Source organism: Rhinopithecus roxellana, chromosome 17 (genome assembly GCF_007565055.1).
Source record: "Rhinopithecus roxellana isolate Shanxi Qingling chromosome 17, ASM756505v1, whole genome shotgun sequence".
Taxonomy (NCBI): domain Eukaryota; kingdom Metazoa; phylum Chordata; class Mammalia; order Primates; family Cercopithecidae; genus Rhinopithecus; species Rhinopithecus roxellana.
Genome location: NC_044565.1, coordinates 68,095,208 through 68,120,136, shown reverse-complemented (window position 1 = coordinate 68,120,136; position 24,929 = coordinate 68,095,208). Strand labels below are relative to the sequence as shown.

General features: G+C 55.3%; 2 protein-coding genes across 2 annotated transcripts in view; one reads left to right on the top strand and one right to left on the bottom strand.

Annotated features, from left to right (window-relative positions):
- HADHA (hydroxyacyl-CoA dehydrogenase trifunctional multienzyme complex subunit alpha) overlaps positions 1 to 6,421 on the top strand; it is a 60,007-nt gene extending 53,586 nt beyond the window's left edge. The window contains 6 exon segments of the mRNA XM_010383025.2: positions 2,032 to 2,172; positions 2,618 to 2,686; positions 3,476 to 3,671; positions 4,858 to 4,972; positions 5,658 to 5,803; positions 5,891 to 6,421. Coding sequence (XP_010381327.2) covers positions 2,032 to 2,172; positions 2,618 to 2,686; positions 3,476 to 3,671; positions 4,858 to 4,972; positions 5,658 to 5,803; positions 5,891 to 6,036 — 813 coding nt within the window. The 3' untranslated portion in view covers positions 6,037 to 6,421.
- Positions 6,422 to 7,624: 1,203 nt separating this feature from the next.
- On the bottom strand, positions 7,625 to 24,358 carry GAREM2 (GRB2 associated regulator of MAPK1 subtype 2). Its single transcript, XM_010383021.2, has 6 exons — positions 24,120 to 24,358; positions 21,082 to 21,222; positions 14,217 to 14,347; positions 12,020 to 13,063; positions 10,932 to 11,101; positions 7,625 to 10,060 (listed from the first exon to the last, which is right to left on the bottom strand). The coding sequence occupies exons 1-6, from the start codon at positions 24,229 to 24,231 to the stop codon at positions 9,031 to 9,033; spliced, it is 2,628 nt and encodes an 875-aa protein (XP_010381323.2). The 5' UTR covers positions 24,232 to 24,358; the 3' UTR covers positions 7,625 to 9,030.
- Between the last annotated feature and the right edge of the window lie 571 nt (positions 24,359 to 24,929).

Genomic DNA, 24,929 nt, shown 5'->3' with positions numbered 1-24,929 from the left:
CCTTCTACCCCAGGACATGAAAGGGCTGGGTTATATAGAAGCACTTTCTGTGAGTATTTGGAATGATGCCCAGAAGTTTATTTTTGCTCTCAACCAGAGTAATTAAGGGGAAGTGAAATCATTCAAAGAGAAGTTAAACAACTCACTTCTCTAGGGGATACCAGTTAGCCTCCGCTAACCAGATCCAGCCGAAGGTAGGCAGGAATTATAAAAGAACTTTAAGCAGCTGAAAGTGTTAATATAAATTCTATGTACTGAAAACACAAAAGCCTATTTATTCCTACTCTCCTAGCTTGCTAATGCAGGGTAATCTAGTTTCCTGGCACACAGCAGATTAGAAGTGATGCGGGGACCTGACAGAGGCAGGCTCAGTGATGGCAGGATAAAGGTCATAGGGAGAAGTGGCAGCGGATAGTCTACAGATGGACAGTCTGATCGTGTCATATCACTCAAAACATCTGTGTGGCATCTAAAATCAGTACAGGCGATGCCGTTGCTGTTCATTTGATGCTAACATCTCCCCACCATCGGAGCAGAACAAGCATCGCACTTCGCAGCTCTGGCCTCCAAGGATCTAGGATAGCTTTTCTCACCTGCTTGCCTTTATGTCATTCATTTAAAAGTAATGCCAAAAAGGCAAAATAGGGTGACCAACCATCTTGGTTTGCCTGGGACCAAGGGACACAGGATCCTCAGTGCCACAGTTGGGAAATCCCCAGCCATCCAGGATGCATTGGTCATCTTTGGCACAACTTTCTGAGTGATGTAAATGTATTTTGCTTGGGGTGGTGATTATATGGATGTATATACAGTTGTCAGAACTCATCGATGTGAACACTTTTAAGATCTGTGCATTTTATTATATAGAAATTCTATGTCAATAAAGGCTAATTCTTTTGCTCAGGAGTACTGAGTCTGAATCAGGTCCTAAGTATTTCAGACGTAACTAAAAGAACACTGTAGGGGTTAGAAACAACTTTTGGATTGATAAGTTTATATAACATTTAATTGATCTGTGTATTACCTAATGGCATTGGAGACAGACCTGTAATGGAATCCCACCCCGTCATATGCTGACTGACTCTGAACTGCCAACCTCTTGATACCTTTTTTCCTCATCTAGATAATTAGGCTGACCAGTTCACAGGGTTGTAATGGATTAAATGTAAGGAATAAGTGGTAAATGTATTGAACAGCAGGTAGATAATGAACAGCCAAAAATTATAGATATGACTTGTACCTTATAGCTCAAGTGAGAGGGAGAAAGCAAAACTATAAATAAATGAATTAGACTTCTTTCACCACAGTTCTGTTGTGAAGATGGTGTAACTGTTAGCTCAATGAGGGGGTTCTCTGAAACTTTAGCACGCATCAGAATCACCAGGAGGGATTATTAAAACAAATCTGGGCCCCACCCATGGAGTTTCTGATTCAGGAGGGCTGGGCTACGCCTGAGAACGTGCACGCCTAACGCTCCCAGGTGACGACAGTGCTTGTTGGGCCCGGGTGCTACACGTGGAGAACTGCTGGTTTAATGAGTCTTAAATGCATCTGATTGTTGAGGAGTGTTAGTTAAATCTAGTATCCTGGTGGTGAGACCCATCTGTGTAAAATGCAAATGTATCTCTGACAGCCCAACACATTAATTCTTCTGCCTGCCCCGCCCCCTCCCCAAAAAATGGATCCTCTTATCTAACCCATCAGTATCATTAATATAAGTGGAACCTTCATCCGTTGTTCCCCAATAAATCTAGTTTGGCCTCGAGCTGTGGTTTTGGCACTGATTGTGGGAGGATCTGATGTCCGTAGTGAAAAACCTTAGAAGCAAATAGAAGAGGAGGATTCCAGTATGCTCTCCCTAAGCATACTAAACTTTATCAAAGATCCATGGAACCAAACCACTCAGCTATGTCAAGCAGTATTCCTGTATCACAGCCACCTTTCTTTCTAGTGTTTTCCTAACAGAGAAGGAATGCTCTAGATTCCTCAACCGCATTCTCCAATCTGTTGACTTTTGGTTCCCCTTGCCAGGTGATCGGCATGCACTACTTCTCTCCCGTGGACAAGATGCAGCTGCTGGAGATTATCACGACTGAGAAAACTTCCAGAGACACCAGTGCTTCAGCTGTAGCAGTCGGTCTCAAGCAGGGGAAGGTCATCATTGTGGTTAAGGTAAGGGGCTGTGTAACAGAGCTGTAGAGTTTGGAAAGTTCTAATAAGACTCCTTTTACCTCCAGGCTTGTTTATAAATATTCTGGGGCAAATGACCAGATTTTGATATGATTTTCCCCTGGGTTGTCTCTAGGACAGACGGTGGCATTGACTGTCCCACTGAGTCAAGGTGGGAGTGGGGAGTATCTAGGGTGTGGCAGGGTTCTCCCAGCCATCCCAGACCTTGAAGGTGACCATGAAACTATCTGCTGTACTCTTTGATTCAAGCCAGGCTACCCCTAGTATGGCTTCCCCTGCAATTTCATTTTTAAGGATTCTGATTGAGATTTTAAGTCACCTTAAGTTTTACAGTGACTTTCAAATGACTTTGAAGTGACCCTGGGAAAGGTAGAGTGTTTCAGTTCCAGCAACAGGGCCAGTGAGCTCATGTTCTCTCCCTTGGCAGGATGGACCTGGCTTCTATACTACCAGGTGTCTTGCGCCCATGATGTCTGAAGTCATCCGAATCCTCCAGGTTGGTATTGCTCTCCAGAGTGTTTGAGGCATCGTCCACTCCTTCAGTCACTCCAAAACTCATAATGTCAAGATAAGGACCAAGCTTCCTTCTAATATACCAACTCCTGCTCTTGTCTAGGAAGGTCCCTGGTGCCCCCTCTCTACACAGCAGTCGGAAGTTGGGCTCATACTGCATTGAAAGGGGCAGAGCTTTCCCTCTGCCCCGCAGCCTCCTCACTGTTCCAGCAAGCTAAAGGCCCCCCACAGCATGTCTTCTATGCTGTTTCTGCACCTCTCTGAGGAAGGGACCATCCAGAACAGGGCCTGCTTGGTTCAACTGGTGCTGCATCTGTTTCTGCAGCACACAGAACCCTCTAGTAGCCATCGAGGTCATTCTGGCAGGAAAGGAGAGGGATCCTCCTCTCTGGGCACTTAACCAGACTTGGGGATCACAGGGCTCTGAGTGCTGCTCTTTAATGATGTTTCTTCTGTTGGTCATGACACACTCAGCCATCTGTCTTGGAATCTCCTTATTATTGAGATTCAGAAATGCAAACAAGAAAATGAAGAATTTAGTCATCTCTAAACGTCCTTAAAGTGCTGTAGATTAGAGAAGGCTCAGACTTTCCACTTGTGGCCCCAAACTTCTTTGTGCTTCCCTGAATGAAATAGCACCAGTCCTAGGCCTGGTCAGGTGACACTCAGAAGTGGGTTTTACACAAGGCAGTGTTTGGAGCCAGTACAGGGCGCCCTTTGGGGGGATTTGGGCTGCCCTTCCCCAGAGGTCCCTGCTTCGCTTCCTGTTCAGGAAGGAGTTGACCCGAAGAAGCTGGATTCCCTGACCACAAGTTTTGGCTTTCCTGTGGGTGCCGCCACACTGGTGGATGAAGTTGGCGTGGATGTAGCAAAACATGTGGCGGAAGATCTGGGCAAAGTCTTTGGGGAGCGGTTTGGAGGCGGAAACCCAGAACTGCTGACACAGATGGTGTCCAAGGGCTTCCTAGGTGAGTAGCCTCAAGGAAACATAACTAGCACCACTAGTTACAAAGTTCTGAGCAGTTCCTGAGACCAAAGAGTTACAGAAGCCCTCCTGGAAGAAAGTTTTCTAAACACAGAGCCCTTGTCATTGGAGATTTCAAAAATGATTTCATGAGTCAGGTGCAGTAGCAACCACTTATGGTCTTAGTTGCTTAGGAGGCTGAGGTGGGAGGATCGCTTGAGCCCAGGAGTTTGAGGCCAGCCTGGGCAACATGGCGAGGCTCCTTCCTTTATATATTTAAAAAAAAAAGAAAAAAGAAAAAGGTCCTGTGAACTTTCTAAGGGCCAGGACTATAGACTATGGACAAAAGGCAGAGTTCTACCCTTCTGGGGCTCTAGCATCACCTGGTCCAAGTTACTGGTCCAAGTCACGCCAGATGGACAAACATTTTATCCCCCCGAGACAAAATCTGCGATAGTGCAGAAGCAAGCTCTGCATCCGGGCTTTACCATGTTGTCTGGCCACCTGTGGGGAGAAAGTATAAGCTCACAATACACAGTATACAGTTGAGGCCCACAGAGAGGGGACTTTCTTGGCAAAATAGCAAAATCAGCATTACAGCCTGGGTGTCCTAGGGCCTGGTGTTGCATATCGGGATGTTAAAACTCACCCAGGTGGCCTTTCTCATCCAGGTACACAGATGCCCAAGATCCAGGTCACAAGATGATCTTTCTTTCTCTGCCCACTCTTCTGACAAAGACTAATTTGCTAGGGTTAGCTAGACATACAAATTCAGTAATTCAGAAGAGGCCAGAGCTTTATAATAGACCAACAGAGACAAGAATTCTCAGGCCAGGGTTGTTTTTTTGTTTTTGTTTTTTGAGACAGTCTCACTCTGTGACCCAGGCTGGAGTGCAGTGGCATGATCTCGTCTCACTGCAACCTCCACCTCCCAGGTTCAAGTGATTCTCCTGCCTCAGCCTTCCGAGTAGCCTGGATTATAGGCGCCCACCACGCCTGGCTAATTTTTGTATTTTTAGTAGAGATGGGGTTTCACCATGTTGGCCAGGCTGGTCTCAAACTCCTCACCTCAAATGGTCCACCCACCTCGGCCTCCCAAAGTGCTGGGATTACAGGTATGAGCCACCATGGCTGGCCAGGCCAGGGTTCTGAGAAGGAATAGTAACACTCCCTTTTCTTGCCTCTTTTAGGTCGCAAGTCGGGGAAGGGCTTTTACATCTATCAGGAGGGTGTGAAGAGGAAGGATTTGAATTCTGACATGGATAGTATTTTAGCGAGTCTGAAGCTGCCTCCTAAGTCTGAAGTGTAAGTCCATTTGAGTGGCTAATGCCTGAAAATAGACTTTCTCTGACAGCCCAAAGCTTCCCAGCCCCTCTTCCATTTTCTTTCTTTTCTATTTTTTTTTTTTTTTAATACTTTAAGTTCTGGGATACATATGCAGGTTACTTAGGTATACACGTGCCATGGTGTCCTCTTCCATTTTCTTTGTGACCACCATACCTGAACAGGAGGACCACTCCTGATGCTAGCATGGTAGCTTTCCAAGTGGAAGGCCCTCACATGTGCTGCCTTGGTCTCTGCCTGGCATCGAGGTGAGAACCAGGCCATGTCTGGTGAAGCCCTCCCTGCTCCAGCCTTCTCTGGCAAGGTCCCAGAGAGCTGCTGGAAGGACAGATTCTCCTTGAACCCTTCACCCTCCCAGATCTTTATTGGCATTTGTGAGCAGCTGACTGTTGCTGATGCCAAAGAGATACTGATTATCTTGGCACCAGGCCCTGTTCTAGGTGCTCAGTTTCATGTTAATTAGGGCAAGTTACTCTCCACTTTTTCCATGGGAAAGTTTGGCCCACCCAGGCAGCATCTTCTCTGAGGGTCAGCACCAACCGGCCCACAGAGCTCCCCATATACCCATCCCGACTTCCATTCTGCATCTGTAGCTTTGGCTTTCCTCCCCTTTTTCTCTTCTACCTAAACATCTCTCTCTTGGCAGCTCCTCAGACGAAGACATCCAGTTCCGCCTGGTGACAAGATTTGTGAATGAGGCAGTCATGTGCCTGCAAGAGGGGATCTTGGCCACACCTGCAGAGGGAGACATCGGAGCCGTCTTTGGGCTTGGCTTCCCGCCTTGTCTTGGAGGTTGGTCTCGCAGGTTGGGAAAGTAGCTCACTTTAGCCTGGAGCCTGTGTTGCATCTCCTTCAACGAAGTCCTCTTTCTCTATTCAGGGCCTTTCCGCTTTGTGGATCTGTATGGCGCCCAGAAGATAGTGGACCGGCTCAAGAAGTATGAAGCTGCCTATGGAAAACAGTTCACCCCATGCCAGCTGCTAGCTGACCATGCTAACAGCCCCAACAAGAAGTTCTACCAGTGAGCAGGCCTCACGCCTTGCTCAGTCAGTGCACTAACTCCAGCTGCTGGCAGTGCGGGTTCTCCAACAGAGTGGTCTAGATTTATCAGAGTAAGGAGAGAAGGAAGACAAAATCCGGCACTGGGGTTGCTCCCTGATTAAAGTGCCTTCAGCCAAGACCATCTCTCCCTCCTGGTAAAGTGTGACTGTGAATTAGTCTGCACTTCCTGTTGGAAGCTAGAGCCCACTGTGCTCATTGTATAAGCCCCAAGGCCTAGAGTGGCAGCCAAGAGCCATCTGGAGCCACCTCTCTGCCTGTTCCTCCCAAGAGGCCAGGGTGGCCAGGGGTGGTGAGGGCAATTCTGCACCTAGCCAAACACATAACAATAAAAACCAAACTCTGTGTCAGTGTCTTTGCCCTTCTGGTTTAAACACCTCCTTCAAAAAGCAATCTGGAAGAAAGCCCTGTGCTTTGAGAGTAAGAATGTGTGTGCAGAATTCTAGGCAGCACCTTAGGGAGGGACTGGGATGAGAGAAAGTGGGACCTGGTAGGCTCAACCACACATACCTGTCTGTGTAGATGCTTTGCCTGGGCTTCTGCTCACCACAGTGTATCAGGATATTAAAGCTCAGCCTGGGCTTCCTTATTGTGTGATCTTACCCATTTCTTTTCTGGGTGTGCCTCATTCATAGGTGCTTCTTGGGATAGCTGTGGGAACACTGGTGCTAAGCACAGGCGCTGACATTTCCCTTGATGTTCAGTGATCCTGGCCAGCCCCAGAAATGCCTGCGCGGCAATCGGGCAGTATGGGAGCGGCATGAGGAGCGCTGACCCCCACAGCACCTGCACTCCCCCATAGCTTCAGCCCCTCCCCACCCCGCCCCCTGGGGTGGAAAGTTCCTACACTCATGTTCCGGCAGAAGCAGTGCCCAGTCTGGGTAAACAGCGCTGGGGCTGACTGGGTCTGGCAGAAGGATCCACACTGAGTGTGTGTGGAATCGTAATTCCAGTCCCATCACATTCTGCATTCTAAACTGTCAGATATTACCAGTTACTCCTGCCTCTGCTCTAGTTGTTACTTCAAATATGTCCCTGGTCCCAGCTCTGTAGCCGGAACTGGCAGGCAGAGAGATCAGCTCTGGCTCTGCTTGATCACTAAGAAGCCAGACCCTAAAACCAAGTCACCTCTGACTTGGGGTTTTCAGATGACCAGAGTAGGGAGCTGATCCCTTGCACCAAAGCCATTAACAGGCTTCCAAATTTGGTCTGAGAGCCTGAGGCTGGCATTCTGCCAATGCAAGAAGCTAAGCTTGGGCCCTGGCTGGTGGCATTCAGCTTTGAGCCTGGGTCTTTCCCTTCAGTAACACCAGGTAGTTGTGAATTATGCTGAAACTAGTGGGAGCTGGAGGGATTCTTGTAGGGTAGGGAGGGGCTGGCAAGGGCCTTGCAGAAGGGAATGAAGGCTGCCACCAGCCACCTCCGCAGACATGGGAATGGCCACACGCACACATCATTCCTCCATCAGTCCTCTCCTGCCTGAAGGCATTTACACTGTGCCCATGGGTCCCCATCGCCTTGTTTTCAAAAGAAGAAAGCAGCTGGCACCCAGAATGCCACTTGTACTAGGCTTCAGCAGTCTAGCATTTATTTCACTAGTCCTTGAGGATTCTTTAAATGATCTGCAAGAAAACCAAATGTCCCCACATCACAGGTTTTGTGCTCTACTCTCTGACCACTTCTCTGAGCTGAGGCAGCCTGCTTGGAGTATGGGCACCAGCACGGCTTGGCTACTCTTAAGATAAAAAGTAGAGGAAATAAATAGGTAGACTAGGTAAGGCAGAAGAGAAGGCTGGCACCTTGGACCCTGACACTAGTGGGCACCCTGTGGTTCTGGGTGAGATGGAGGGCACAGGGGTAGGGTGGGGTGTGTGGTTGGACACAATGACCAGAGCTCTGGGTACCAAGCAGATCCCCATGTTTGAGATTCAAGGGCACAAAGACCTGCTCTGAAGCACGTGAACAAGTGCAGGACTGAGCTCCAGGACCACGCTCTCCCAAGTGTACCCTCCTGTGCCAGTGACAGGAAACCAGGGAAAAACACCAAAAATCATTGTCAGAGCCAAATGATGGGAGCAAGAGATTGGCAGAATTGAGGGTGGCTGACTACCACTTGTTTCTAGAATCGAGGAGAAGCTGACCTAAATCGACCTGCTCTTCCACGGAGACAGTATTCTGAGACTGAACCCCACCTGACGGATGGATAACTAGTTGCAGTAAAGTCAGAGGGGAAGCCAGGGTGCTAGAGCCATCTGGGCAGTGTCTGGCTTCCTAACTAGGTAAGTGGATCGGGTCAGTAGCAGAGCTGTGCTCTTCCAAAGTCGTCACCCATGAACCAGGACCCACAGGTGGAGCTTCTCAGGTGCCATGGCTTAGGCTTGTACACGACTCACCTGTGTGCAGGGCCAGGCAACCCCCCCGTCAACCGCAGTGGAGCAGAGGGGGAAAGGAGAGGCATCCCAGAGACACAGACATCTACACCCTCACTCTGGGGCAGCTTTAGGCCAAAAGCCCACAGAGCACAAAGGAGAGTGGGCACTTGGGAAATTTGTGCTTAAATTACCGGCCATCTTGTCTCTAAACAGAGCCTACAGGTTTGAGCAGTGGAAGTCATTTGTGAAGGTGTATAGCAGGGCATGAGGAGGTGTTAGGTCACCCTGAAGGCCAGCTTTTGACCCCATTGTAGGAATCACAGCAAATGCCTTACTGGGCCCAGGTACACAGTGGTGCCCCCAGCCCCTTTCCCATGTATTCTGCACACTCAGAGGCAAGTTGTCCCGTGCAGCGGTCTGAGCCCAGAGGATCACATTTCCACTTGCATCTCCCCTGGATCCACCCAGTGGCTGCCGAGCAGTCTGTCTCGACATCGATCCTCCCTGCAGGCAGCACCTGCTCCTCCCAAGTGCTGTCCCTAGGGCCCCCATGCCAGCATTCCAGCTGTGCAGCTCCAGCTGGGCAGTTCAGATCTTGGGCCTCCAGCCTTTGATGAACTGCATGATCTTCTTGACCTGCAGCTTGGTGAGGTGGAAGTCATCTGCCAGGATGTCCTCACTGAGCTGCACGAAGATGCTACCATCGATGCGTTCTCGGGCAAAGAAGCTCACGACATCCTCTGAGAGCCCGATAAAACGCAGACTGCGAGAGACCTCCTCCAGGGAGAGCGCAGACAGGTCAGCAGGGGGCTGCCAGGAGGAGGCATCCCGGACTCCAAAGCCTGTGGCTCCATCCCGGGGACTGGCAGGAGGCCCTTCCAGGCGCCCTTGGGTTAGAAAAAGTCGTCCTCCTCCTGCCTCAGGTCCCTGCAGAGCAGCTGGTGACAGTGGGGTGGGGACCTGGCGCAGCACCAAACCTTCAGGCTCAAAGGCCTTGGGGGGGCCAAGTGGGGAAAGGCGGGGTCCAGGCCCAGGTGTCCCCACTGCTCTGGGCTCCTGAGAACGCAGCAGCTCAGGCTCTGGAGAACTGCCCTGCCCCAGCTCAAAGGGATCGAAGGGCTCCAGGGCTGGTTCCTGCCATTCAGAAGAGGAGGAGGAGGAGGGGGCGCAGGAGGAGGGGGGAGCAGCTGAATAGGCCTGGCCTGGCGAGGCCGGGCCTGGGGAATACGCAGGGCCAGAGGTAGCCACAGGACCCGAGGTGGTTGTGGGGCCAGAAGAGGAGGCCGCTGAAGGGCCTGAGGGGTAGGCAGGCCCGGAAAAAGGGTTGAGAGCTCCAAATGGAGCAAAGCGCTTCTGGGGGTGTGAAGGCTTGAATAGAGGAGGGCAGCTGTGGTAGGTCTTAACAGGGGTGTCAGCCCCCAGAAGGGAGGCGGCTCGACCGCTCAGAGGCTCTGTGAGCGCCCGGGAGGCCTGGCTGGGCTGTGTGGTTGAGGGTAGGGGTCCAGGGGCTGGGCGGCTAGAGGATTCGCCCACCTTGCAGTCTCCCCAGGTGCATGGGTAGCAATAGAGGGAGTACGTGTCCGGTGATGGGGAGCCACTGCCACTGCGGGAACCCACCCTGTGGACAGAGACAGACACACACACATAGGACAGGTGAGGCTGAGCAAGAGGGAACATGACAGGGTCACACATGCAATGCAGCCAAGCACCACCGTGCCCTCAGCAACACAGGCCTGCACCCCAGCCCCAGTCCGAGACCTCCCCGGAATGGCCTTGTTCTTCCTTCCAGCATCCCCCAGCCCAGGTCAGAAAACATAGGGGAAAAACCAAACGAAACTGAACTTAATAAAAATTTCTTCTTTTTTTTTTCTTTTAAGATGGAGTCTCGCTCTGTCGCCCAGGCTGGAGTGCAGTGGTGCAGTCTTGGCACACTGCAACCTCCGCCTCCCAGGTTCAATCGATTCTCCTGCTTCAGCCTCCGGAGTAGCTGGGATTATAGGCACGTGCCGTGACGCCCGGCTAATTTTTGTATTTTAGAAGACATGGAGTTTCACCATGTTAGCCAGGCTGGTCTTGAACTCCTGACCTCAAGTGATTCACCCAGCTCGGCCTCCCAAAGTGCTGATATTACAGGCATGAGCCACCATGCCCAGCCTGAACCTAATAAATATTTCAAAACAGCAAGGAGCTCTCGTCCCTCTATCCTGCAGCAAAGTCCCCACCTTGAGGGGACCAGGGCAATGTTCCCATCTGTTCCTCAACATTTAAGAGAGAAAGGAGCTGAAGTGGGCAAAACAGGCCACTGGGCCCCAGGTCCCAAGACACCCAGACACCCGTGCCCCTCCCTCAGCCACTGCACACGGACCTGCACCCTCGGAACTTCCCAGGCCTGAAGAGTTTCTCTTCCTCAGCACCATAGTCCCCCCTCCTCACCCTTCCCTGCCTCGATCTACCTTAGAACTGAGGACCAAAGGAAGGCAGGGACTCACCCATCCTGGAGGCCAGAGGAGTAGTAGGAGAGGCTGGAGCTGGGGGAATGTACCGGCTGCAGCTTGGGGAAGCGAGGGGGAACCGGGGGGCTGCCCGAGAGCCGGCCGCTGCCATTGCCACCCCGGGGAGGCACTGGAGGGGCGTTGAGCAGGCGGCACTCCTCCTTCACCTACAAGCAGAGGGCGGTGACTCCACCTCGACTCCAAACAGCTGGCACTCCTTATCTTCCCCTTCCCAAGCAGCTGGGCAAAGGGGCTGTCTGGGCCTGACACTTGTCCCACTTTGCCAATAGGCTGCCTTGCACCCCAACTGCTCATCAGTCAGCCAGCCACCCAACCCTTCCTAGCCTTCCCAGCCTATCTCACGCACCCACACCCTGTCCCAACGCACGCACAGCCTCCTTCCTGTTCCTCGGAAACCCATTATGAATGTTAAGAAAAAGAATACAGAGGTAGATCAAAACAGGTTAAGCAGACGTGCTCCCTCCTCAAGGAAAAAAAAGAGAAAGCAGAGGACAAAGGAAGGCCGAGGGGACCGAGGGAAGGAAGCGTCTGCCACCTGCATCCCTCCCTACAGGTCGCGTACCCCAAAGAGGACTCCATTGGATGCTGACGGGTGTTACGGGCAGGGAGAAAATGTTCTGATCAACAGGATTCCTTAGTGCAGGCCTTCTCAGAGCTTTTAATGTACCAATGCTCTGTGACTCCGACATGAGGAGGAGGGAAACAGGGCTGGCAATCACTCACATCTCTAAGCTTACTTCGCCAAGGAAACTTCTTTTCACGGAACAACTTAAAGGACCCCTGTTCTGTGGAACCTTCTGGGTAACAGTGTTTCGGGGCTTCTCTCAAATCCTCTGAGGCTGGGGACCTATACGCATCTCTGTCCCACAGCTCCCCCGCCACCGTTCGCCCCAGTGCCCCTTACTACAAATGCTCTTGCCTGGCATGGCTCTGCCCTTTCCTTCTCCCCTTCCCCACCCCGCCACCTCGTCTGCCACATACTACGGGGCCGGGGCCGGGGCTCAGGAGAACGGGCTTTGGGCCCTGGCTGGACCCGGGACTCGGCCCCCAGCGCGCTCACTCACCGCCTCAGATTTGGGAGGGACCGGAGGCGGCGGCGCCTCCGGCTCCCGACGCGGCGGTCCCGCGGTCCCGAAGGAGATGAGGTCGGGTCCTGGGGGCGGTCGGGCGAGGCCCTCCGGCCCCTGGTGCGCCCACAGCTCCTCGTAGGGGATCTCTGCGGGCGGAGCGGCGGGCTCGGGCGCGGCTGCCCAGTCGGGGCTCACGTACTCCTGGTCGCCCTCGCCGGCGGGAGCGGGCGCTAGTGGGCCGGGGGCGCGGGCGAGCCCGGGGACGCGCGGCGCGGGCAGGCAAAGGCGCGCGCGGCGCGGGCTGGCGCAGTCTTCGGCGAGCTCGGCAGGCGCCTCGCGCACGGCCGTGGAGTACTCGTCGGGGTCGAAGCGCTCGCGGCAGTAGGAGGCGCTGTCGCGCACCAGGCGCTCGACGCGCGGGTCCCCGGCCAGCAGGCCCTGCGGCAGCGCGAAGCGCGGCGTGTCAGTTAGCAGCAGGAAGTGCAGCGGCGCAGGGCCCTCGCGGCGCAGCGCCAGCCCCAGCACCACCGTCTTGGAGATGATGCTAACCAGCTTGTAGCAGTGACCCTCCCGCACCGGGTGCAGGTCGTAGGGGTTGCGCGGCGGCCGGCTGGGCACCAGCACGTTCACCGGTAGCCGCACGCGCTCGATGATGGCGCGCACCGTGTGCTCGCCCTCCTGCATCTGCAACTCCAGCGGGCTGCGAGTGCTGAAGCGGCCCTGGCACTGGAAGGGCAGGCTCAGGCTCTCGTTGGTGCGGTGGTTCATGCAGATGAGGCAGGGCATCTTGCCTTTGACCGGCCTGGCGCCCCCGCCGCCGCTGCCTCCCGCGGCCCCCGCGCTCGCCGGGCCGCCACCTCCCACCCCAGTCAGCGCACCGGCCCGGCCCAGCTTTCGCAGGAGGGTGGTGAAGCGCGAGCGCTCCTTGGTGGTCTTGGCGCACAGGATCTCCGCCTGGCCCATAAGAGTGAGCTCGTCGCCCGCATGCAGCGTGAAGTTGTACACCTCGCTGTCCTCGCTGAACTCGCCCGACACCACCTGGAGATCCCAGAGACAGGGCAGGGCCTTAGCCAGGTCCCAGGGAAAGCCACGCGGCCAGCTCCCAGAGACTGGAAAGGGAAGACAGCCTTCCTCTTCCGCCCTCCCGGGGCTCGGACCAGATGGAAAGCATTGGGCTGTAGGCCAAGAGATCCACGTTCATCCTGGAGAGACGACTAGCAGCTGTGCCACCTTAAATGAGTTGCCCCTCCACGCCTTAGCGACCATATCTGATAACTCTTACTTCGAAGAACTGCTGTAGGATTAAAAAGACTGTAGGTGCAGTAACATTTTCTTTTCTTCCCCACTACTTGGATCAGCAACATATTTTAAAGTATACAGTAAATGGCGACTTTTATCATCATTGTCTTTACCATTTGCGCGATCATAATGCCCTGCCCATCCAACAAGGCTATGTGAAGAGAAATGAATTGATGGATAAGAAAAGGGTTTGTAAACAAAACAGCACTATCTGTACACAGCAGGGACTGTTTTTAGTTGTTTTTTTTTTTTTTTTTTTTTTTTTAGAGACAGGGTCTTGCTCTGTCGCCCAGGTTGGAGGGCAGTGGCACATTCACAGCTCAGTGCAGCCTCAAACTCCTGGCAACAGTCCTCCTGCCTCAGCCTCCCAAGTAGCTAGGACTATAGATGTGCACCACCATGCCCAGTTAATTTTTTAACATTTTTTTTGTAGAGACAGGGTCTCTCCATCTTGCCCAGGATGGTCTCAAACTTCTGACCTCAATCGATCCTCCCTCCTTAGCCTCCCAAAGTGTTGGGATTACAGGCATGAGCCACTGCTCCCACCCCACAGCAGGGGTCTATTTACACTGCCTGATTACCACAACCACCGCCTCTACAAGTGGGTGCTGGGGCAGCTAGGGACAGGTTGCCCTGAAAAGTCTCCAAGTCAGAACATGACCCTTCCAGACACCCCTTCCTTCTTCACTACCTTTCGCAGGAAGTCCTTCAGCCCAGTGGGTCCTATTCCCCACTCTTCTGACATGGCTCAATTGTGCCAAAGGCCCCTAAGGGGTCCCCAGGAGCCACTCTCCTTCTTGGATCCTCAGGGCAACCTTCCAACCAGGGTCAGGGTTGCCCCTAAGGCAAGGAGTAGTGTGGGGACACCACACCTGGTGATGGAGTGACTGACCTTGACGCTGAAGGTGATGGCTTCCATCACGAAGATGCGGTCAGGGAAGACACTGGCCACCTCCTCCACGCTGCTGAAGTACCTCACTGGTTCCCGCACATCCCGGGCCTGTTCCAGGAGCTTGAACTTCCCTGCATAGTGGGTGACAAAAGTTGCTGGAGTGGGCCTGCCTGCATCCCAAGAGCCTTCGTGGTCCCCTGCTACCATAATCTCAGCCAGTCCCTCAGGAACTAAGGAAGGCCAAAGGGCAGGTTTCCACTGGCATGGGCTGAAGGGGGCTGGTCATCTGGCTCAGCTTCAGCAAGGTGAGCACAGATCCCTAGCATCTACAGCCCAGCCCTCACCCCATAGAGAGCCTGTGGGTATGCAGTGAGGCTAGCGGCTGCCTGCCCAGAGAACCCAATTGCAAATAGCCCCAAACATGTGGACACAGAGCTGGCCTCTGATCAACTATCAGTGTGGTACCAGGATGCTGGCTCCTTGCTCGGTCCCAGCCTGACCTCTGATTTGCCGTGACAAGTTCCTTTCCCTCTCTGGGCCTCTGGGTCCTCATCTGAGGGGGTGGGGACAGATGATTGTGGGCCCTACCTGGATCTGGCATCCTGTGCTTCGCCCTGGGCTGCTCATCCGCATGGAAGTGGCACTGGGCCAACGAGGGCCTGGCCCAGCCCTTGAAGGCTCTGGGAGAGCCACTCTGACCCCAGCTCTGTTCCCACACCCTGCCCTGCTCTGATATCCAATCCTACTCTCCCAGAGGCTCTGACCTGAACCCAGCAAAGCCACCTACCTCCCTGAGAGGAGGCCTTCCCAACCTGCAGTCTGGGGCTGTGTGCTTTGCCAAGCTCAGCACATGCCCCTTGGAGACACAGACTTTCCAGAAGTGATTGCCAGTCTGTGAAGCAGACATCCCTGTGTAAGCTATCTCACCTCACCTTTTATATGCATACCCACAGGAGCAAAAAGACAAGCTCTGAGCCGCCCTGGCATCTGATGGATGGCCTTTTCTCAGGCTTTATACAGTAGGAAGAGAGCCGTGAATAGGTGAGGGAACAAGTCGAGAGAAGACAAGGTGACTCTTTAGCCTCTGGGTGTTTTTGTTTTTTGAAACAGGGTCTTGCTTTGTCACCCAGGGTGGAGTACAGTGGTATGATCACAACTCACTGCAGCTTCGACCTCCTGGGCTCAAGGGATCCTCCTGCCTCAGCCTCTCAAGTAGCTGGGACCACAGGCATGTGCCACCATGCCTGGCTAACTTTTTAGATGAGGTCTCATGATGTTGCCCAGGCTGGTCTCAAATTCCTGGGCTCAAGCGATCCCCCAGCTATGGTCTCCCAAAGTGCTGGGATTACACGTGTGAGCCACCGTACTGGGCCTTCTTTAGCTTCTGAAGCCCCCTTGGTAGTTGCTTCTGTCACAGTTCATTCATTTAATCATTGCACAGATTTTGATGGAGCACTCGCTATGTGTCAGACACTATGGTAGGCCACACACACGGTACAAATCTGTGTAAAATACAGTCTGCCCTTAAAGAAATCCAGATATAGTGGGTGAGACGATGAGTACTCAATGATGGTGGGATGTGATAAGTGCTACAACAGACTTGTGACAAAAGAGTTAGAAGATGACTGGGTAGGAGAAACCTGCCTGGCGGAATCTGAGAGGATCACTGAGCTGCACCTTAAGAATGAAAGGGAAGCCGGGCGCGGTGGCTCAAGCCTGTAATCCCAGCACTTTGGGAGGCCGAGACGGGCGGATCACGAGGTCAGGAGATCGAGACCATCCTGGCTAATACGGTGAAACCCTGTCTCTACTTAAAAATACAAAAAACTAGCCGGGCGACGAGGCGGGCGCCTGTAGTCCTAGCTACTCGGGAGGCTGAGGCAGGAGAATGGCGTAAACCCGGGAGGCAGAGCTTGCAGTGAGCTGAGATCCGGCCACTGCACTCCAGCCTGGGTGGCAGAGCAAGACTCCGTCTCAAAAAAAAAAAAAAAAAAAAAAGAATGAAAGGGAATTCACTGAATGGGCATTCCCTGTGGAAGAAACAGTGTAAACAAAGACACAGAGACACAAAATCAGACCACCTGCCCCAGATGGTGCGTGCCTGCAGGGAAGGACTTAGGGAGAGGGAGGACAGGAGGGGATGCAGACAGCAACTGGGATTTGAGAGGCTCTGAATGCCTTGCTTAAAGCGGTAAGACTTTATTCTGTACAACATGAGACCCACTGGAGTGTTTCGAGCAAAGAAATACCGTGATCCAGGTTCAGCTCTATTAAAATAACCAGGAGACCAGTCAGGTAAATGAACCAGTAAGGGGTTCTGGAGAAGAGCTAGGGAATAGCAGAAACAGACCAAGAGACACTGGGAAGGGAGACCCAGCAGGCTTGGGTGACTGAATAAGGGGGAGTTGGGGAAGGAAGGGACTCAGGATGATGTACTCAGGCCACCAGCCTGGTCAGAAATGGAGATGGCAGGCCAGGCACGGTGGCTCACGCTTGTAACCCAGCACTTTGGGAGGCCAAAGTAGGCAGATCACTTGAGGTCAGCAGTTCAAGACCAGCCTGGCCAACATGGTGAAACCTCATCTCTACTAAAAATACAAAAACCTATCTGGGTGTGGTGGCACACACCTGTAGTCCCAGCTACTTGGGAGGCTGAGGCAGGAGAATCGCTTGAACTTGGAAGGCGGAGGTTGCAGTGAGCCAAGATCACACCACTGCACTCCAGTCTGGACAACAGAGCAAGACTCTGTCTCAAAAAAAAAAAAAAAAGAAAAGAAAAGGAGATGGCAGAGCTGTTAGCCAAAACTGGGAACCCAGAAGGAACATGTTGTGGGACCAAGGCAGATCCTGGAGAGGCCAAGGAAGGGGCCTTCAGGTGGTGCTCCTAGGGTGGGTGCCACCAGTGTGTGTGCAGAACTTGGGGACATCTGGCCAGTGAAACAGACTGAAGGTCACCAGCCCACAGGTGGCAGCCTCAGCTGTGAGGCAAGTGAGATGGCTCAGGGAAGAGGAAGAGCAGGGGGCTTGACACTTCGGGGATGTTCATCCCAGAAAAATGCCCACACTGTGATCCTAGCATGAACACATGCACAATTGTGTATGCAGTGCCGGGGGTTCCTGGGGACCCCCAAACCCAGCCAGAGACCCAGATGAAGACACCCATGGTGCAGGGTAAGAGGAGCAGAGGGCAGGGCCTGAAGCATCATCACTGAGCAGGGAGAGAAATGACAGCCCAGAACAAGGGGAAATGGACAGGAGAATGCTGGTGGGGGAGCCCCCAGGCCTGCCCTCCCTGCCCTGGGACCCACCTGGGAAAAGGCCTCTGAAGTGCCACAGCCCTAGAAGGCAACAGCAGAAAAACGTGGACGAGGGCAGGCAAGAAGCAGGGATCTAGGACTTGGGAAGCAGGAACTGCAGGCACTGAGTAGCCCCACTCCCCTCAACCCCGCCTCCTCCCCCAAGTCCACACACAACCCCCCACCCCTGCCCCTGCCCCAACCACAAGTAGCCAGGCAGGGAGCAATGCCCACTGCCCCCTGTGGGGAGACTTGGAGCCAAGTCAGGGCTGGAGCTGGGGGAGGATGTGGCAGGGAAGATCGATGTAACCATGGCATCCAGCACCATCCCCTCAGCGGCAGCCTGAAGCCCAGCGCCGGTCATTACTGCGGGAGGAAGGAAGGGAGCCCTCCAGGGAGTGATGCTCTGTACCCTGGAAGCCTTTTCCTCCCCGCCAGCCCAGGGGCGGCTTCCTCTCCTGCCTCCCCCTATATGGGACCTGATGTCCCCCACGGCTCTAGGGACCTGCCCCATCCTGACCTGCCTCTCCTCCTTGTCCTTGCCGTCAGAACACATGGCTGCCTCACTCCTCCCTTCCGGCCCCAAGCACCTGGGCTGTGGCAGGGGCTTGCTGACCACCCTTCTCCATGCCTTCCCCACAGCACACACTCAGTAAAGAACATGGGTAAAAGCTCAGGCTTTGGAGTGCGACATATCTGGCTGAATCCCACCCTGCCACTAGCCAGCTGTGTGACCTTAGGCAAATTATTTAATCTCTCTGGGCTTCGGATTTCCATCTGTAAAATGGAAACATCCCGCTGGCCAGAGGCGCATCTGCCAAATGCTGAGCAGGAAACAAGGCCAACACTGGGGAAGTGGCCCCATGCTCAGGGAAGACGCCTGGCCCCTCCCGCTGGGCCGGGGCCGGGGGCGGGGGCTGGGAGGGGGGACAGTACGGAGCCTGGCCAGGTCTCTCTGACTCCCAGAGCAGAGCGCCGCAGCCTGGAGACCGAGTCACCGGCAGTGCCCCGAGCCCCACCCCGCGCGGGGCGCCGTCCTCCTCCCTCCCTGGCCTTCCCCGCGGCTCTCTTGCCGGTCCGCAGCCGGCCGCCCCCGCCAGCCCAGCGCCATTATTAATTCATTAGGAGAAATCAGCGTGGAGCCCAGCCGTGCACTCAGCGCCTCCTCGTTAACCCGCCGGCCTCCGCCTCCGTTCCCCTCCCCCGTGCGGGCGGACAGTAGCAGCCCCGCAAAAAGATGGGGCTGGGGCGGGGGCCGCGCCCCCCAAGACCACCACCGGACACAGGCATGCAGGGGCGCCAGAGAGATGGGAGGAAGAGCTAGGAGCCCCCGCACCCACGGTTCCCTGGGAGACTGTGCCTCGGGTTCCCAGAGTTTTAATGACACAACCAAAATGAATTCCCTAAAGTCACGTTTTTTTCAGTGAGGGATTTTCCCAATCTTTCTTTCTCTTTTTAATTTTTATTTATTTATTTTAGATGCTGGAATGTCGGGGTACCATCATAACTCACTGCAGCCTCAACCTCCTGGACTAAAGGGATCCCCCCCACCTGGCTTCAGCCTCCCCTGTAGCCAGACTACAGGCCTGCGCCACCATGCCAGCTAATTTATTTGTTGTTGGGGTTTTCTTTGTTTGTTTGCTTGTTTTTGGTTTTGTTTGCAGAGAACGGTTCTCGCTATGTTGCCCACGCTGGCCTGGAACTCCTGGCCTCAAAGGATCCTCCTGTCTCAGCCTCCTAAAGCACTAGGATTACATATACCAGCCACTGCTCAGGCAACCTTTGCTTTTTTCATCCCAAGAAGACCTGAGACCTCCCCCAACCAAGCTGGGAAACTTCTAGCTTGAGCAGGCCCCCAGGGGGCTCCAAGCCCAAGACAGAACCCCAGGTCAGAAAGACATCTGAGTGAGTTTCCGTATCTTTTAAAGGGTTAGGTGATGGAGTACACAGGTACCAACTTCACAGGTTATAAAAGACAGAAGCCTCTGTAAAGGGCTCAGTCCTGTCCTCCTGGCTCAGGGACACCCAGGGTCAGAGGGGGCAGGGCTACCTGTGAGGAAGCAATGGGGCCTTCCCAACTCAAAGGCTTCCCAGCCTTGGTGAGAGGGTTGTCAGGAGCAGCTGGGCACAGCAATTAAAAACACAGAACTAGGCTGGGTTTGGTGGCTCACACCTGTAATCCCAGCACTTTGGGAGGCCAAGGCGGCTGGATCACTTGAGGTCAGGAGTTTGAGACGAGCCTGGCCAACATGGTGAAACCCTGTCTCTACTAAAAATACAAAAATTAGCCGAGCGTGGTGACAGGCACCTGTAATCCCAGCTACTTGGTAGGCTGATGCAGGGGAATCGCTTGAACCTCAGAGGCAGTGAGCCAAGATGGCGCCTCTGCACTCCAGCCTGAGCAACAGAAAACACACACGCACACAGAACTGGGTCTGGCGCAGTGACTCACACCTATAATCCCAGCACTCTGGGAGGCTGAGGCAGGAGGCTTCATTGAGACCAGGAGTTTGAGACCATCTCTAAAAACAAAAACAAAAAACAAAAAACATGGCACTGGGCAAGCCACTGAAACTCCCGGAGCCTCAGTTTCCTGGTGAGTTAAATGGAGTTGATAAGACTTTCTCATCAGGTTGCCATGAGGATGAAATGGCAAAAATGTTCGGCCCAGCATATGGAATGCAGCACATGCTTAACACATGGCAGCTGTGGGATCCGGGGCTCACACGGGGACATCTCTGGGATGGGATCACCAAAATCCCATCCCTCCCACACAGGGGACAGCAACCACATGCTCCTGGTGTGGTGTAGCAGACACCAACCCTCAGTTGAGATACCTGGATGTGGCCATGCTCTTCTTTTCCTAGCTGTGTGACAAGGGGCAAGTCACCTCCTCCCCCAAGCCCTCCATTTCATCATCTATAAAATGAAGGGGCTGTACTTCCTTTTTTGGTAACAGAATCATTTCTTCAAACAAACTCTTATTATATGTCAACATCACTTATAAAACTAATAAAGGTAGTCCATTAGCATAATCTTTAAAAGTCTAAAATTTTTAACATTAACTTATAAAGTCAACCAATGGAAACAATAGCTTTAATGCAAAAATTGGGAAAAACAGAATCAGTGCGGAGAGGCGCAGCCATGTAATCAGCTTGGGCATTCGCTGGTTTCTGCAGCGTTTGGTTGCACAGTACTGAAAAGGTCCTGGCAGGACATGTTCTCTTGAAGGGTCTGCACAAAAAAGGGTAAGTGTGGCAGCTGAAGGTATACCCTGAAGGCCTCTGATTAGGGTTAAGCTCTGATTCGTAGTAATTTAAGAGTGTGGGTATTTTTTAATCATTAGTTTCAAATCTACTTTAAAATAAAATGTGAATCAAAAAACCTGTGAGCCACTTCGCCAGAAACCCAGAGCTCCACAGAACAGAATGAAAACTGCCGGGCCCTGACTCCAACCCTAACCGTAATCACCGCCTCGCTAGTCACAGCATTCCCCCTACCCCTGACCCCAGCCCCTCCTGCCTACACCCCCCGCAGGCTTTATGACATCTTTTCCTGGCTGGGCACACCTGGGTACTGCAGGGGGATGTCAATCTTGGGCCCGATGACATAGTGGCCCTCCTCCAGGGTATGAGCTGTCACCGTTGTCCACTGGCGGCAGGAGTGGATGAGCAGGATGTCTCGCTCACTGACGCCCTCAGCGTACTCCCCTGGGAGGGGAGAGGAGGACAGAGGAGGAGGGGAAGGAAGACAGGACATTAGGAGGGGCAGAAAGAACAGACAGGGTGACCTCCTCACCAAGACCACCCCCCTGAGGGACAGCTCCCCACAATCCCTGCCCAGGTCAGCAAAGCTCAAGGGACAGGCGGGCTGCCAGCTGGGGCCTGGGGCTGTGGGGCTGGCTGTGAGCCTCTCAGGGCTGTGACTCCTGACAGGGCCCCTCGTTCATCAGTGGCTGGAATGCCTGCTGTCTCCGGCTCTGAGCTGGGGCTGGGAGTTCCCCATGGATAAGCCCAGACAGCCCCTGCCCTCCAGGAGCCCTTAGGCCCCTGGGGAGGTGGGCAGAGATGTACCAGAGACTAGGCAAGTTTGAGGCACTGACTGGAGCATGTCTGGGGAGCAGCAGGTTCCAGCTGGGGGTGGAGTGGCGAAGGGAGACTTTATTGAGCAGGAGATGCTGGAGCTGGGCCTCAGCCTCCCAGTCAGGGCCTAGGCCCTGCAAGAAGGGCCCTGTTGGGGCAGTGGAGAGGGCCCAGATGGGACTGCCCCTTATAAGGTCCCAGCTATGAGAGCTCCCCCAGAGCCACGGGTTGCTCAGGTCAGGAGAGTGACAGGGCTTAGAGCAGCTGATTACTGGCTCTCCCAAGGGCAGCCTTTCCTTTCCACCCACTGCCTTGTTCAGGGGACCTCAAAGGAGAGTGGGGAAGTCCCCAGAAACCGCCAACCCTATCTCAGAGAAGCAGCTCCTTGACACCCCCTCCCCACGCCCCTCATCCTCCCAATTACAGGGGTGATGGCTGAGGGTTGGAGGGGTTGAGAGAGCAGGTTTAGAAGGCAGGAGTGGGAGGCCCAGTCCTGGGGCCTGGGGAACGCTGCCCTGGGGCAGAGGTGTTGAGAGTTGGGAGGGGTCTGGGCCTGGAGGCTCCAACCCCAGCAACGGTTTCCAGGGGAGCAGGAGGGGCCGCCCAGCTTCCAGGAGGCAGAAGGGGCCATGTCCTGGCTGCAGCTGGTGGGGAGGGTTGGGGTGGGGAACACCTCCTTCCTTGCTCCTTCAGGTACAACTTACAAAATTTCTGCGAATCAAATGGGAAATGGTTTACTCTGATGGCTGGGGGATCCATAAAGTGTGTACATGTGGGGTGGGTGGATGTGTGTGTGTGGCAGGGTGGGGGGCAGTTCAAGACACTCAGGAAGGGCCTGGCCCCCACTATGTGTGTGTTGGGGGTGTTGTCTGAGCCTTCTTCTGCACCTCCTCACCTCCAGGGGCACAAGAACAACTCTGATCCCTCCTCTGAGAGCTGTCCTGGGTCTCAGCCCAGTCTTCCACAGCCACATGGACACCCACCAGTAACCATGGCTCATGACCACCAACAGCTGAACCACAATAGCCCACAGTGACAGATGCTTGTCACCCAAACCACATAACTCAGTCTCTGGCCAAGGGGCCCCTCCCAAATGCACAGGTACACAGGGACCTACCCTTCAAGCCATATAATTCTGACCAGACATTCACACCCTGATGGTGACCCAGCCATAGCCACACACTGTCACACGCAACAGACAGCTGGGCCATCACACCAGTTGTTCATTCACTCACCCATTCATTCATTCATTCATTCAATCCATAATCTTTATTGGGCAAGGATGCCCGGTGTCAAGGAGCCCACAGCCAGGTGGAAAGACAATAAACTGGCTGGCCATTATAATGAGGTGCACAGTAGGAGACAAGCCAGGGTTGGCACGAGGTGGCAGGGGAGACCAAAGGAGGCCGTACCCAGACCGCGGAGCTCAGAAAAGCTGCCCAGAAAGGGGAGATGCCAAAAAGGATATGTGGGAAGTGGCCAGAAGACCCCAAGGCAGCATCCCCCATTCACAGGCGGACACGGTACCACACTCTGACCACTCTACCCCGTGCCAGAGAAACAGACGCTGGCCTGCCTGGCGGCCAGGGCGCCGATGCTCCCCCATGAGCCTGCTCCCGGGACAGCTGACGCCCACTGTGCCCACTCCTGGCCGCCGCGGAGGAGGGGCTGCCGGGCCCCCGAGGGGAGGGGAGGAGAGGAGCCTGCGGCCGCGGGCCCCATTAGCATTCAGGGAAGCGAGTATGCCAACGCGGGCCAAACCCCTATTCTTCTCACACACAAAACCCCCGGCCTGGCTGCCAGCCCCGGCTACCGCCCATCCCCCAACCAAGCAGCACCCCCCTCCCCCGAAACGGTCCCCTCGCTCCACGCAGCCCCCGGGGGTACCTTCTTGGGCCCCCATGAGTGGTTCCATCAGCCGAACGGTTGGGGGCCCCAGATCCTATTAAGAAGTGGGACAAGATTCAGGGGAGGGCCGGGGGTTTGGGGGTCACGCCGGGCGGCAGACCCGGCTCCCGCGGGCCTCTCCCGAAGGTGGCCTGCCCGCCCCAGGACCGAAACGGCTCCTGAGGAAGCGAAAGGAAGTGCAAGAAGGGTCCCCAGAGGGGCGGAGCAGGGCTGGGGGTGGCGGTAGGGGGAAGACAGAGTCCGGGTCCCAGAGATGAGGGAAGACAGAGGTGAGAGGCCGGGGACAAAGGGACTGAGGGGGCGCGGCCGGGACGGGGTCCCAGGGGCAGCGGGGGAAAGGGGGGCACCGACGGGGCGGGAGCAGGGGCTCGGCCCCTTTCCGGACTCCAGCTGGGCGGGAAAACTGTCCCGGCCCTGTCCCCGGTGTCTGTGCCTGTGCTTGTCCGCGGGGCCCAGGAGGCGGACCTGGCCGGTGGGCCCCGCGTCTCCCGGGAGGCGCGCCAGGAAGCGCTCGGGGCCCACACCGGGGAGCCAGGAGGGCGCGGGCGCCGCACCCTCCTCACGATCCCGCTGGCCCCTGCCTGGAGAGCCCACCATTTCCCCGCGGACCCCGGTACCTGGCCCAAGGCAGGCGAGCGTGGGCAGGCGGCAGCGGCTGACGATGAGGTCAAGCGGGAAGGCGCCCATGCTCCAGCGCAGGCCGGCCAGCCCGGCCGCAAGCTTCTCCATGGCATGGACGCCCCGGGGCCGCCGTCCCGGGGCCCCGACGGTCAGTCCCGCGCGGCCCAGGCTCTCGCGCCCGCCGCCACCTCCCGGGGCCGCCGCGGCGCTAGCCGCCTGGCAGCCCCGCCGGGCAGCGGGCGTCACGTGGCCGGCCTCCCCGCGGGGCGCCGACCCCGGCCCCGCCCCCGGGCCCCGCCCCCTCCTCCCGGACCCCCGCCCCCTGCTCTGGCCGCGCGGACCCTGACTGGCGGCCGGACCCTCACCCGGACCTCCGCCCCAGCCCTGTCCGCCCGGCCCCGCCCCAGCCCCCTCTCCTCGGAACCCAGTCCCCGCGCCCCCTTCTGGGACCCCGGGTCCCGAGACCCGCGCTCCGTTCGCCCGCCCCCACCCCAGCTCCCCGGGCCCCCTCCCGCGCCGCCGCCAAGCCCCGCCTCCCCTCCCGCAAGCTTCCCCGCGCTCAGGTGACGGCGGGTGATGGAGGACCCCAGGGCGGGCGCCCGGAGGGACAACGAAGACCCAAGCGGCATCTGCGGAGTCGGCGCAGGTTCGGCCTCCTCCTCCTGGCTGGGTATGTCCGGGCCCCGCCGCTCCCCCTGGTGCCGGCCTCCTGGAGGCCGCGCCCACCGCGCCCGATCCGGCTCCGCCGCCCAAAGCTCGGGTTCTGAATTCAGCTTCTCCAGGACCTTCATCACCACCGGCTCCAT